The sequence below is a fragment of the Martes martes genome, assembly GCF_963455335.1.
Source record: "Martes martes genome assembly, chromosome: 4".
NCBI lineage: Eukaryota > Metazoa > Chordata > Mammalia > Carnivora > Mustelidae > Martes > Martes martes.
The window spans coordinates 178,236,846-178,250,773 of record NC_137891.1 but is presented as its reverse complement, the minus strand read 5'-3'; the positions used below and the strand labels follow the sequence as shown (position 1 = coordinate 178,250,773).

At 56.1% G+C, this 13,928-nt stretch overlaps 1 protein-coding gene across 2 annotated transcripts in view; it reads left to right on the top strand.

The window, feature by feature from the left end:
• The window catches only part of PAX7 (paired box 7), a gene marked incomplete at both ends in the record, with an annotated part of 94,403 nt that overhangs the window by 56,800 nt on the left and 23,675 nt on the right, over nt 1-13,928 (top strand). For both annotated transcript variants that reach the window (XM_080802570.1, XM_080802569.1), the window contains one exon: nt 478-680. In XM_080802570.1, the coding sequence (XP_080658696.1) occupies nt 478-680 (203 nt within the window). The remainder of the gene's footprint in view (nt 1-477; nt 681-13,928) is intronic.

Below are 13,928 nucleotides of genomic sequence, written 5' to 3'. Positions count from 1 at the left end.
TCCAAGCCTCAGTTTCTTCATCTGTGAAATGGGAATCGTCTTCTTGCTTCATACCCTTAGCCAGTGCTCGTAATGGCACTTGGCAAGTGGTTGGTGCCCACAAAATGCTATCGGGACAGGCCTGGGTAGATTAACAGAATCTCCAGCAAGGTGTGACTCTGAGTCCAGATGACATTTATTGAGCACCTACTGTGTGCCAAACACTGAGCAACATGGCTGGTTCACAGTTGCCTTGGAGTTACGTGGAACGTTGCTTAGCTGTCTGTCCAGACTCAGTCCCTCGTGCCCAGCCCAGAAGCCAGCTTGCCCCATCCTGAGTAGCGAGAGTAGGTGGTCCCCTCCCTCTGCTGGGTGGACACTGGGAGGAGGAGGCTTCTGTCTCGTTTTCCAAGCAGGTGCTTCTTTCCCTGTGCTGGGACACCCACCATCCCTGGGCTGGGGCCCCTCGCTCACGCCCTCTTCTGGGTCTCTCCACAGATGGGGGCAGCACCGTGCACCGGCCGCAGCCGCTCCCTCCGTCCACCATGCACCAGGGGGGGCTGGCCGCGGCCGCCGCAGCCGCCGACACCAGCTCTGCCTACGGAGCCCGCCACAGCTTCTCCAGCTACTCGGACAGCTTCATGAACCCGGCGGCATCCTCCAACCACATGAACCCCGTCAGCAATGGCCTGTCTCCCCAGGTAGGTGGCCTCACCAGTGGTGCCCGGGAAATGGCGGGCTCTTGGGTACCTTGGAGAGAGCTACAGTGGGAAGTGGAGATGCTCCTTCCACCTTCACTGGGCGGTGTTCTGGGATCCTTCACCCTGGGTTCGTGTTCTTCAAGCCGCAGGTCTGGGTGACCCAGCAGGCGGCTGCAGAGAAAGGGCTCTGGCCACCAGCAGCACACAGAGACCACATTATAGACGCGCTCCTGGCCTGACAGCCCCCCAGAGCTTATGAAACCAGCCCTCCACCCACCTCATGGCTGCTCAGTCCATAAAAGTCGGGTATTTTCACACTGCGTGTGGGTGGACGCCTTGTACCGTTTCCTGTGGGATGCTGACCGTGGTTCGCGCTTTGTTCTAGAACCAGGAGGCCTTCCTGGATGCCGTCCTGGGCTCCCTCTCTTGCCTTTCCCCAGGAGTGACCTGTGAGTGAGAGGCAGCATCCGATCGGTAGTGAGAAACACAGCTGCGGTTCTAGACTGGGAACTCTGCTCCCATGGGGTCTTGGAGCTCGTTCTCTTATGCCCAATGGGTTGCTGGCGAAGTCCTTCAGTGCCTGCCCCTGCTGCCAGAAGTCATGGGGCCACCCTTAGATCAAGTCAGAAAGACAGGGCTGAGGCTGATGGCAGTGACTGGTGGGTCTGGGGAGCAGGGCGTGGTGATACACGTGGCCTTGAGAGTTCTTTTCTGGGGCTACAGCAGGCTCTCACATACCCCCGGAGGAAAGAATTAAATCCAAGGTTGGTTTCACCCTTCCTCCCGCCTTCTGAGTCGCTTCCCTCATGTCTGTGGGGACACACATGGCGCGAGCTTTTCTGAACAGTTGTGCTTCCGGTAGGAAAGCTGGAGCCTTGCCGGGGGTTAAATCCCATCTCCACTGCTCAGGGCGTTGGGAAGTTGGCATCGCTGAGCCTCGGTTGGTCCCCCATTGAACTAAAGAGTGATTAAACCAGGTGTTGCTGACCTCCTAAGAAGGGTGTTCTCTGAACTTAGCATCTAACTGGCCAAAGCCTTAGCACCCAGCCTGGCACAAAATAGGGACCAAAAAACATTAGTCCTCTTGCCAACCCCCCATCGCCAAGATAATCCAATTAGCGTGAGAAACCTGTTACCTGAAGAATAAAGGGGGCCAGAGGGAAGGTCAGCTCCAGCCCCCCTGACCACATCCATCTAGTTTCTTGTTTTTGTCAATAAAGTTTTATTGGCACATAGCCATGCCCATTTATTTACGTATTTATGGCTGCTTTGGGGCTATAACACCAGAGCTGAGAAATTTCAAAACAGACCACCTGGCCCACAAAGCAAATTGTTTTTGCTATCTGGCCCTTACAGAAAACCCATTGCCAACCCTTGGTCTAAGACCTTTGCAAGAATGTTCATTTTCCGCCTGGTTTGGGTTCATCCCCGTTTGCCTCTGTTAGTGAGTGTGGTTGACAGCTGACTGCATTTTTGTGTCATCGTTTATTTATGGGTGAGATTCCTTCCCCTCTCTCTGTCTTGATTTTTCCCATCCATGAAATGGGGATGACACTAGCATCCATCTCATAGGGTTGTTGAGGAAGCTGTGAGCCGACGGGCATAAAGCGCGTAGCCCAGGTCCAGGGCAGAGCTGAGCTCTGGCGGACTTGATCAGCTCCTTGCAGAGCTCCTAACGGTGATGCACCATGTCCTGTTGGGGCCCACATTATGGGGCGGGGGTGATGCAGCCTGCAGACCAGAATGCTTACCCACTGGAATGTAGCTGGCGTCTTTGGGGTTCAAGGCCATGGCTTCAGTACTGAGCACCACACTGGCTGAGCTAACCTTCCAGAAGGTCAAGAGATGGCCAGGACAGGACCCAAGAGCTGGCTGGGTGACCGTGGCCACGGAGACCCGAGGTCTCCACACCTGAGGATGCGGTCCAGGCCTGGCCTCACGGTATGAGACAGGTCACAGGAGCATCACTCGGAAGTCTGAAGAAGGATGATCAGACTATATGGACCAGACTTCTCACTTCATGGATGGGGACCAGGGACCCGTTGGCCAGGCAGAGCCCAGAGTCTAGGGCACCGTCTTGCTGACTTGCAACCCACTGTCTCAGCATGGGCTGAGGTGTCTCCCCAAAGCACAGTTTTGTCACAGGGCAGAGGAGAGACAAGCAAATAAAGGGCCCCTGGCTTCTGGAGCTTGGCTCAGGGATGGGGTAAAGAGTAAGGATGTCCCAGGAGCTGTGCGAGCCCAGATATAAGCCTCAGGGAAGGAGGATAAAAAGAGAGAGGGAAGGGGGGTGGAGAGCCATTACTGTTAGCAGCCAGTAGCCTGACCTTTCTCCCTGCCTGAGCTGGACCCTCGCCTCTCCTCCCAGAAACCCTTGCTTGGGAGGCTCCCCCCGTCCCCACTCCAGGCAGAGAGGCTCTGAGGACATGATGGATTGGGCCAACTCCGGAGACTTGCCCAGAGGTTCCCACCGAAGGTGTGAAGACAGATGGCGGGTCTGACGGGGGCAGAGGGGACCGGGAGGTGAACAGCTGCCGGCAGGGAGAGGGGGCTGCACGGAGTGGGGACAGGAGGGCAGGCTGTGTGTGCTTCTGCCCGTGTGAAGGCCGGGGTTAAGCTTCGATCGCTTCCGGAGGAAGGGGGCAGCCGGGGGTGTTTCTGGGTCTGTGCAAGAGTTCCTGGTATTTGTGAGTCCCGAGACGGCCCCTCCTCCCTCTGAGCGGGCCAACTGCATCGCTGCCGTCTCGGGAGGGGTGCGGGCTGGCGTTCTCCACCAGGATGGGTCTACTTCCTTGGGTCTCATCCCCCCCACCCCTATAGCAAGGTAATTGTCCAGAGCTCATGTGGGCAAGAGGGATGGTGTGGGCTCCGTCTGGGATGGGGCTTCCCCTACTCCCAGACTGCAGGTAGCCTTGGTCCTTGTTCTTACAAAAGCCCAAAGGGATTCTTTTGGGGAATAAACTTGGGGCTCTGCTGAGCATATGCTCATCACACTGGCCGGTGTGCTGCTGCCTGGAGAAGCCCCCCGTCCCGGGGCCCGACCTGGGTCTTTGTCTCAGACCCAGCCTGGGAAGAAGGGGCTGTCAGGCCTCAGAGACTCCACGGAGAGACCCGGCCAGCAGAATCCCATGGAAAAACCATTGATTCAGTTCTGCCTTGGACCCTGCACCCTGGCTGTCAGAGAACAAAGAGTTACAGAGGGCCTGCCATGTGCCAGGCACTGTTCTAGGCCCTGGGGATAAATCAGTGCACGTCAGAGATGGAGACCCCCTGCCCTCGTGCAGCCGGCGGTCTAACAGGACAGAGAGACAACACATAATAAAACTGCAAGTTCATGCAATGTGTCTAAAACCACTTTGGCAAGGGCAGCTAAACTTTCGAGCCCCTGGGACCCGCACCCTGTTCTGAGTGTTTCCTCTACCCTTACTACTTGGGCAGCAAAACCAGGATTCTGCCCTCCTTCCTGGAGCCTGAGATCAGAACTGACACTACCCTGTGACCTCAGAAATGTGAACACTTACCCTCTTTTTTGGAGACTGGCTGGCAGCAAGAAGAAATCCTCTCCCCTTCTGCTCGGTGGAGGCGGAGGGGAAAGCTCATTCAACCCATGTCTTGGATGAGAAGACTGAGGCCAGGACCTCAGGTTAGGGGCCAATGGACAGAGTTGAGTCACATGGGCAGAGGCTTTCTGAGAACTTCAGACACCAATGAGGCTTGGTTCCCTCGTAGCCCCGCCCCAAAGCCCAGCTTTATGAGATCAGGGACTCAGCGCTCAGGGCACAGACGTCCCCAGCTTTGCGCATGGGGTCTTTCTGAAGAGGTACAAGGAAAACCAAAGCAGTTGACCCTTGAACGATGTGGGGATGAGAGGTGCCCACCCCCCACACAGCTGAAAATCCACGTCCAAGTTTTGACTCCCCCCAAAACTTTGCTAATAGCCTGTCATTGCCCTGAAGCCTTAGTGAGAAGGTAAATAGCCCATGGGTACCTGTTTTGTAGCTTCTATTTCTTTTATACTGTATTCTTACAAGAAAGTGAGCTAGAGATGTTGCCATAAGACAACCATAAGAGGGGCACCTGCGTGGCTCAGTGGGTTAAGCCTCTGCCTTTGGCTCAGGTCATGATCTCAGGGTCCTGGAATCAAGCCCCGCATCGGGCTCTCTGCTCAGTGGGGAGCCTGCTTCCCCCTCTCTCTCTCTGCCTGCCTCTCTGTCTACTTGTGATCTCTTTCTCTGCCAAATAAATAAATAAAATCTTAAAAAAAAATAAAAGAAAGAAAACCATAAGAAAAAAAAAAAAGAAAAGCAAAGCATAAGGAAGAGAAAATACATTTGCAGCGGGGCTGTGCTGTAGTCATTGAAATACAGCGTTTAGAGCAGCGCCTGGCACAGACGAGGCGCCCCGTAACTGTTCTTTATGTGAGAATAGGGCAGAGCGTATGAAGTGTCCCCACACATTCAAACCCATGCTGTTCGAGGGTCAGTGTACTGCCCACGGGACGTAGGGAACTAGGATTCGCAGACCTCCTAGGCTGAGGTCCTTGGAAACGGCTTAGGTAAAAAACAACCTGGGACAGCTTAGGGCAAGAGGAACCTTTTGTGGCATGAACGTGAAGACAGTGAGCAATCTGATGCCTGTCGTGATAGGGCACGCTGATGGGGGAGTGGGCAGGGATACAAAGGGGACACCTGTGTATAGGTCCCTTAGGATACCTGCCCTTAGGAATCCCCCAGTCTGATGGGGGAGACATGGCTCCTGCCCTGAGGGACCCCTGGCCTGAGAGAGGAAGGACTCCGCTTCCATCCTCAGGAGCTCCCAGTCTGAAATGGAAAAAACTCTATCCTTCGATGCCCTAGGGCAACGGTAGAAGCCAGGGCTCTCCCGGAGAGCTCCCAGTTTGAGGGGACACAGGCTCAAAAAGTCATTCCCGGCTGCTCACCCTCCAGAGTCCCGAGGAAAGAATCAGGAGTGCAGTTCTGTCGTTCGGTCGAAGGCTACGGGCAGGGAGGGTGCCTTGTGCTGGGGGCTTCTTCAGGGTCCCCTCAAACTGGGAGCTCTCTGGGATAGCCCTGGCTTCTACCATTGCCCTAGGGCATCTATGGATAGAATTTTATCTATGGATAGGGCATCCTTAGCTTGAGCTTCCTACCCCCCCCCAGGCTTCTTAGATGCACATTCTGTCAGAGTTGCAAGTGGAAACTGAGGCCCAGACAGGGAGTGAGAATTGCTCCAGGCCCCCAGAACCCCAAACCCCCAGCCAAGGGCTCCTGCCACTGCCTCCCAGAAAGGGGGCGTTTCTTTCTTGCCACCGCTGCTCATCTCGCTCCACATTCCTCGTGTCCTTTGCTCCTCTCTGGAGCTTAAGGGGAAGGAACCTGTAAAAGGGATTTACATATTTACCTTTTCCCACACTGAACTCACGAGACGCACTCGAAGTGTGTGGTTCTCACGTGGCCACGATCACCGTACAGCAAGTCTTTCTGTCCTTTGGGGCTCCTTAATGTTCTCTTCTCCTTCCCCTCTTCTGCCCAGAATAATTACGGCGACAGCTAAGGTGGAGTAGACGCTCCTGGCGGGCCAGCTGGGACGGAGAGAAACTCTATAACCACTTTCCCTAACGGAGTCTTGGCCAGATCTCATGACTTTCAGATTATAGATGAGAAAACCAACTCGTTCGGGGCCATCCATCCATCCGCCATCCATCCATGCACCTACCATGTGCCAGGCTCTGTAGTAGGTTCTGGAAAGTGGCAGAGCTGGGATTGGAAGGGTCTGCCTCCAGAGCCCACCGGGCTAGCTGTTCTGTTCTATCTGCTGCTCCCCTCCCCCCCAGGTGCGTCCTGCACCCCATCTGGCGAAGCTGAGGTTGGCACCCACGGGGCATGGTCAGGTTCAGAGTCCGAATCCACAAATGCTAAGCTTTCCCTTCCTCCTAAAACAGATAGGAATAAAGCTCAAGGCTTTATTTTAATTTCTTTATGAAAGGGATATCCGAATGCCTCACCGTAACAGATGCCCCTCCTGGCATCCTGCGAGTGCCCCAGGGGAGCCGTATACCTATAGAGAGCCAGATCCCACGGAAGCGCTCTGGCTCTAGGAAGTCACTGAAACTCTGCAGAAACCCTCCGCCTGGAGAAACAGGTTCAGAGAGGTTCAGCAACTTTTTGAAGGCCACAGAGCCTCTGAGTGGCAGAGCCAGGACCACGCACTGTGCCTTGCGGTGACCCTCAGCGGAATACGACCGCTGGCTCTCAGGAACTGAGCTGTGCCCCTCATGCGGTGGGCTCTGGAAACTCCCTGTGCTTCTTTCTCCTATCACTTCCTCCTTGTGTTTTTTTTTTTCTCTTTATTGGCGACACTGCGTTTATAATAAGCATTTAAAATGAGTCTTGCTGGACCAGGGACGAGGAAGGAGGAGGGAGTGGGAGATTTGTAGGCAGGAAGACGGGAGGGGGATGGTGGGGTGTTAAATAGCCCAGAATTTTTAAAAAACTGATGCAAATCACTGGTAGGAGAGAAAATTATGTGCAATTACGTCCCGATATTGGAAGGTTTTGCCTAGCCCAGGCAACAAGATCTCATTAACAAGCAGAAAATAAGATTGAAATGGTGTGTAAAAGAGCTGAAAAATGAATTTGAATGCTGCGTTTGTCCACAATTACCCCCTCCTTCACACGTATTTTATTGCAATTTTTTTATTATTCTTAATCTCTCCATTCCTCAAAGCAGATTGGGGACATCCTGGCATTACCGGGGCATCGGGAGGAGGTGTGGAGGATTTCCTGCTCCCCTGAAAGGAGACCCTTCTTTCGCACATTTTCCAAGGTTGGGTTTTGGAGGGATCAGAATTCATTTCTCCAGCTTAGTGGGTTGTAGGAACACGGGGCTTTAACCCCAGCCCCCAGCCGAGTGAGGAGTGAGCGCGCCTCTGCGCCCCGCCCAGCCCTTCCTTCTCCTCTCTTCTGGGCGCCTCTTCTGCCTCCAGCTTCCTTCCCCGTGCCTTCTCAAGATCTCTTCCAGGCTTGCCCTCCCCCCGGGGATCTCTCCCACAGCCCCACCCCCAGCCCCCCAGTAGGAGGAAGAGAGAGGCAAGACACTGCACGGCCCATTGCCATCAAGCAGCTCTGGGGTGGAGTTCTGGTTCAGCCATTTAGTGAGTTGCTGTGTGGCCCTAAGGCAGCTTGCTTAACCTCTCTGGGCTTCAGTTTCTTTCATCTGAGGATGGGAGTGATCATCCCTACCTCTCAGGGGGTGCCATGAGGATAAAGGGAGAATTTGAGTGAAATGCCTGGTACATAGCAGGTGCTTAATAAATTCTAAATCCTTGCTCCATCCCTCCACCCCCACCCCCACCTCCGCATCTGTATCTTGGCCTCCGATTCAGCCTTACTCCCTTCCGTCTCTTTCCTCCTTCCCTTCCCTCCTCTCTCTCCTACCCTCCCTTCCTTTAGCTGGAAAATGCCTGATTCGGTTTCCAGTCCAGGACAGGGTAGTATGTCCCCCTGCCCCCAGTCCTGGGAAGAGAGGGTGCTGGGTGCGGGAAGCACGCTCGTCTGCAGAAAACACAGGGAAAGGCTATCTCGGCTCTCCCAGAAAGGATGAGCAAGGATGGAAAGTGACTGGCTCGGGTTGGAAGGACATGGCTCTGACTCTGAGTGGTTTTCCCCAGGATTACAGAAGAGCTGAGTCATCCCATCCAACCCACAGACCCATTTCTCATGGTGACCAGCAGTAATGGGGTCAGGGGTCAGTTGGTGGGAAGGGCTAGTCTGTGGCCAGAGTTTCTTAGCCTTGAAGCCAAATGCCACTGGGCAGCATCTGCCCCCCTCCCCCGCCAGCTGGCTTTCTTCGTATCCAGTGCTAGCCCAGCTCCCAGAGAGCCCTCTGCCACATCCACATCTGCCAACCTCTCTTCGGAGCCCTGATCGAGGTGCCAGGCGGGGGCGGTGGGTAGTATCGGCTCAGCTCATCAGGTGACCCCGCACCCCAAGTGTCCTTTCCCCTTGACTCCTAGCCAGGCCAGCCCTAGGGCAGGGGTGAGTCCCGGGGCGCATAGAATCGGCCGTGGGACCCTGGGCATCCTTGAGCCCAGCCAGCCCCTAGAGGGACAGACCCTGCCAAGATCCTGCTCTCACAACCAGCTTTGCCTTTGTCCGCAGTTAACCCACCTCAGTGGGAAAAGCTGAGTTATCCCCCACCGCCGCCGCCCCCGCCCAGCAGCTCCTGCCAAACAAAACCACCTGCTCCCGTCAATCAAAGGCTCAGCTCCAGCCCACAGGGAGAGGCCGGGACAGAGCCTCATCTCCTGTGAAAACAGACCCCTGTTTATTTCTCTGCCTTTCTCACCCCTTTTTCCTGGGTGGAGGGGAGGGGAAGCTGGGGAGGCAAGACTGGCTGGGATCAGGAACTTTCCAGACTGCGGTTGAGGAAGGCAGGTCATGCCTATGTGCAGGAAATGCCAGGAACTGGGGGGCCTGGTTTATTGCTTCTGGGTGACTTTAGAGTCTTTTTATCATCGAAGGAGAAGTAGGAGGGTCACCCCTGGCCCTTTCTCCTTCCTTAGAGGACCGGGTGGGGTTCTGGAAAGATAGCGTCTGAAGTCCACGTCTCTGAGTCTGGAAAAGAGATGTAGGTCAAGGGCTGCCCTCCGTCGGGGCTGCTCTGGGCCGTTTTCTTCGCCCACCACCAAAACAGGTGCACCAATCTGGACTTTGCACCTTGAGAAGCTAGGGGTGCGAGCTTGCCCCAGGCAGAGTGAGGCCGGGCGCTCAAGCAAGGGGAGAAGGGGAGCCTGGATGGCAGGGACCGTGCTCTTCAGTGGGACCACAGGCAAGGCCTCAGCACCTGGTGGCTGATAATTCATTTTGGTACCATACAGACCCCAGCGTCTGGCACATAGTAGTCCTCCAACCACCACTGGTGAGCCCCTAAGCCTCTGAAACCTGATCACATGCTCTGCTCTGTTCCCAAAAGGTTTTTGAGGCAGCGGATCATTTGGCTTGTACTTGAGTGTCATTACCTACGATTCCCTTCAAGTTCATTTCCCTAGCTCCTGTTCCTAACACAGCTTATAGGGAGGCTCAAAAAAGAAACGACATGGCTGTCTCTCTCTAACCACGTCTATTTCAGGGAAGACAATATTTAGGGAAGGGGTAGGAGGCTGGTGCTGGCAGGACAACAGCAAATCATAGGGCAAGTACGAAACCCGTGTCTAGTGCAGATGCACCCTGGGCAAGTGGAATGATCGTACAGCCCGGGGTTCAGATACCAGTTTCCTGCTTCCTTGCTTTGTGACCACAGGCAAGTTACACGAGCTCTCTGAGCCCCGGTTTCCTCCGCTATTCGATGAGGCCGATACCGCTCACCCTGCAGGATTATGAGCAATAATGACGCCTTGTTCATGGGAAACACCTAGTACCATCCTGGGCATAGAGTAAGAGATTAATAAGTGACAGTTTTCTCCTCTCTGCTTCTCCCTGCTCTGATTAGAAACTGAATGAGCCTCATCCCTCCTTCACTTTGGCCATTTCCTTTCTGGGACCAGAGGTCTGGCTTAGCCAGTTTTCAACTGGAAATTCAGGAGACTGAAATTCAGGAGATCTGAGCTCCCTGCCAGCTCTGCTTCTCGCCCACTGTGCAACCTTTGGTAGATGCTTCCCCTCTGGACCTCAGTTTCCCCATCTGTGCAATGAAAGAGATGGACCGGCTGCTAGTAAGGAACCTTCCTGCTCAGAGTCTGCGATTTCTGTGGGTTCTTTGTACGAGCCTGTGAGTCATGGCCCCTGGATCTGTGGGCAGGGGCTGGCCCTCCTCTGTGTCCTGTACCTCCTCCTCACCCTCGTGGGGCCCCAGCCTGGGCCTTCTGGGCTTCCCAGCAGGCCTTCGCTTTAGCCTCCCAGAGCTGCCTGGTTGGGTGGGAAAGAATGCAGAGAGAGGATTTGTCCTTCTTTGTGATTAGCACGGGGGCTTGGAATGAGACAGTCCCGGCAGATAGAGGGGAAGAAAATGAGGGAGATTAGCAATTAATACAGCAGGCAGATGCGCCGAGTGGCTCCAGGCCAGTCCCTGGGGTCCCCAGCGGGAAGGAGGCCGCCAGGATGGCCAGTGACTGGACCTGGGAGGCCGGGCAGTTCCCCAGCTAGGCCATGCAGGGGCTACTGGGAGAGAGGGTCTCCAAAGAGTCACACTGTCCCCTGCCCCTAGGATGTTGTGCCCGCTGGGACTCCTCCTGTGTCTCTCTGCTGTGTCTCTCTGCTGGGACTTCTCCTCCCCCACCCTGTCATCTCGAAACTGCTCCTGCTTATTCCTTAAGACTTGGCCAACTTCCGGGACCTTCGCTCACCCCCTCGTAGTGGGTTAGTTGTGCTCTCCCTGCGCATTTGTCACATTTTATCGTTGTATTGAATGTGCTTGTATTACTAGACAAATACTAGATAAAAAGAACTGTTCCTTTTCCGGAGCACTTACATAGGCCAGACACTGTGCTAAGCCCCTCGCGTGGGATCAGCTCATTTAATCTTTTTGCACCATCTCCTTTGGAGGGGGAGGGCCTCCCAAATGGGGGGACAGGGAAACCAAGCATTTTAAATCATTTGCCTGAGACAAATCCCTAACAAGTGGCAAGCCGGGGACTTGAACCGCCCGTCCGGCCCCAGAGACCGTGCTCTCACCCGGCACATGTCATGAGAACGGTCTGTTTCCCGCTTGCTGGTGAGTTTTCATTGCCGCTATACCCAGTGCCCTAAGAGGCACGAGAGCGGGGATATCAAAACGTGGGCTCTGGGGTCCCTGCGCCTGGTCCCAATCTCTAGCACTGTCACTTCCTACCTGCGTGATTCCAAGGAGATTCTGCTCTTCCTCAGTTTCCCCCGCCTTCAGTTGGGGCTAGCAGTTGTTCCCATCTCATAGAGTGGTCCGAGGAATGAGCACATTGAGATCTGCAAAGCGTGTTGGCATCTGGCACACTTCGGGGTAGCTATTTGCAGATGGGGCTCCAAGGCCACACAGTGAGTTGGGGCAGGGCCAGGCCCCAGACATCCTGTTGCAGAAATAATGTTCCCCCGGTGTCCTGAAGTTCCCCTGCTCCTTCCTGCCTCCTTGTCTAGGCAGGCATCTGCCCTGCCCCAACCTCAGCCCCAGGGTTCCCCTTTCTGTGGACCCTCTCCAGCAGCCCCTCCTCTCTCCTGGCCCTCTCCCCAGCTGTGAACTTTTCTCCAACACTTTTGGGAGTGGGGACAGGTGTTCTGAGCCATCCCGGGGAGTTCGGCTGCAGGATAACGGCTGACGGAGAGGAAACAGGCAGAGGACATCCTCCCCTGGGGCTCCTGGGAGCATCTGAGACCCAGACCAGTGTCTCCCAGGCACCGCTGGCGACTTTGGAAGGTCAAGCCTGAGTGCCATCCCCATTCCTGTGCGGCCTCGGCCGGTCACTTACACTCAGCACCTGTTTCCTTGTGAGTGATGAAGGACAGCACTTTCTTTAGGAGGACAGAATCCCCCCCACCGCACCCCCAGCCCAGGCGGTCATGCCCCCCCTTTCCTTCTTCTCCAGCCAGTCTTGCCTCCACGTCCCATCCCCATCCTTCAGCCCAGAACTTTCTCTTGGTCCCAGCTGATGGGAAATGAACCCCGGGTTTCTCCTGGACACTTCCCTCTGCTTCCCATTTCTCCGCGTCCCCCACTCCTTGCTCCAGCACCCCAGTCCTCCCTGCCCCGTGTCCCTCACCCCACTTGCACCCAGGCTGCTCTCAGACCCCTCTCCTCCCTCCTCCCTCCTCCCTTCTCTCCGCAAATCCAGTCCTGCTCTCCGTTCTCTTTCTCCTAATCTCTCATTCTTCTCCACTCCTCTCGTTTCCCTGTGTCCCCAGCCCCCGCCCTCCCAACCCCCCATTTCTCCTTTCCCAACCTCCCCTCTCCGACCTCGCAGGCTCACGACCCTGGGTGGGAGGGGGTGAGGCTTCGGGCGGGGGGCTGGGCGCGGCTCCTGGCCGGGAGAGGGGGTGCTGAGTCTGGGCGAGGGTTGGGCGGGTGGGGGGCGCCGAGGGATCGGCCGGATCCGCGCGCCCGCCCTCCCCTCCCCGCGCTCCGCCGCCGCCGCCGCCGCGCCTTTGATCCATGGCCCGAGGCCGCCTGACAGTGGAAAATGCGGGGAGACAAAACCACTCAGTCAAAGTGATTCCCAACAACTGTCTCCCCGAGATAAGGACGCGCTCGGGCTCAGCGGCCTGCTTAATTCCTGCTGCCCGGGCCCGGGACCGGGGAGCAGCGCGAGCCCGGCCGCCCCCGGAACGCGCGCTGCCGGTCCGGCCCGGCGGTCCGGCCAAGTGCGCACGGTGGCCCAGGGGCCGGGCGGCGACAGTGGGCGAGCCGGGGGCCAGGCTGGCGCTCCGGAGAGACGCAGGCAGGAACTCAATTCCTCGGCGGGGCCGGGGCTCCTCCCCCACTCCCCGTGCATTCATTCCCTCCCCTGCACCAGTGCCCTTGCCCCTCCCTCCCCAGGAACATGCTCACCGTCCCTCTCTTCACTTAGCCAAGCCCCCATTCATCTGTCTGGTCTCAGCCCAGAGGCCACTTTCTCTGAGAAGCCTTCCGGACCCTCCAGTCTGGCCACACCCCCTCCCGCAGTAGCAGTTTTGGCTCTGAATTCTAACTTTCTGGATACTGTCATCTCCCCCTAAAGCCAGGACCAGGTTATCCTGGTGGCCCATGTCTCCACCACAAAACCTAGCACACAATAGGGATCCAGTAAACAGCTGTGGGCATGGCTGGACATCCTGGCCATTCGTTCTTTGCCCAGCTCCGTGGCCCCTGCCTTCAAGGACCTTCCTTCCGGTTAGTTCTGCAAGAGACAAGTAAGCAAACCAGAAGCCTAAAGCCTCTGGAGAGAAGGGGATGCCCCAGACAAGGAGAGGGATGGGGGTAGAGGGGTATCTGTGACCCCCACCCCCCCGAATTCCCCTACAAGGGAAATCCCTTCCTCTGGGCTGGCTTGGGCTGGACAGACCACCTGGAGGGTTTCAGCTGTGATTCCAGCCACCTTCCTTGGCAAGCTGCTGTCCTATTTGGAGGTTCGGGAGGTCAGATTTTGTAAAGTAAACCAGAAGGGAACCTCCACCATTCTACCAAAAACCTCCACAGAGCTGTCTTTTGCGGGGCAGAGAGAGCCAGCAGGTTCCCATTGGTGGCAGGGCGTGGAGGTCACGGGGAGGCAGAATTCAGCCCAGGACGTCTGCATCCAAGTTGGCATGG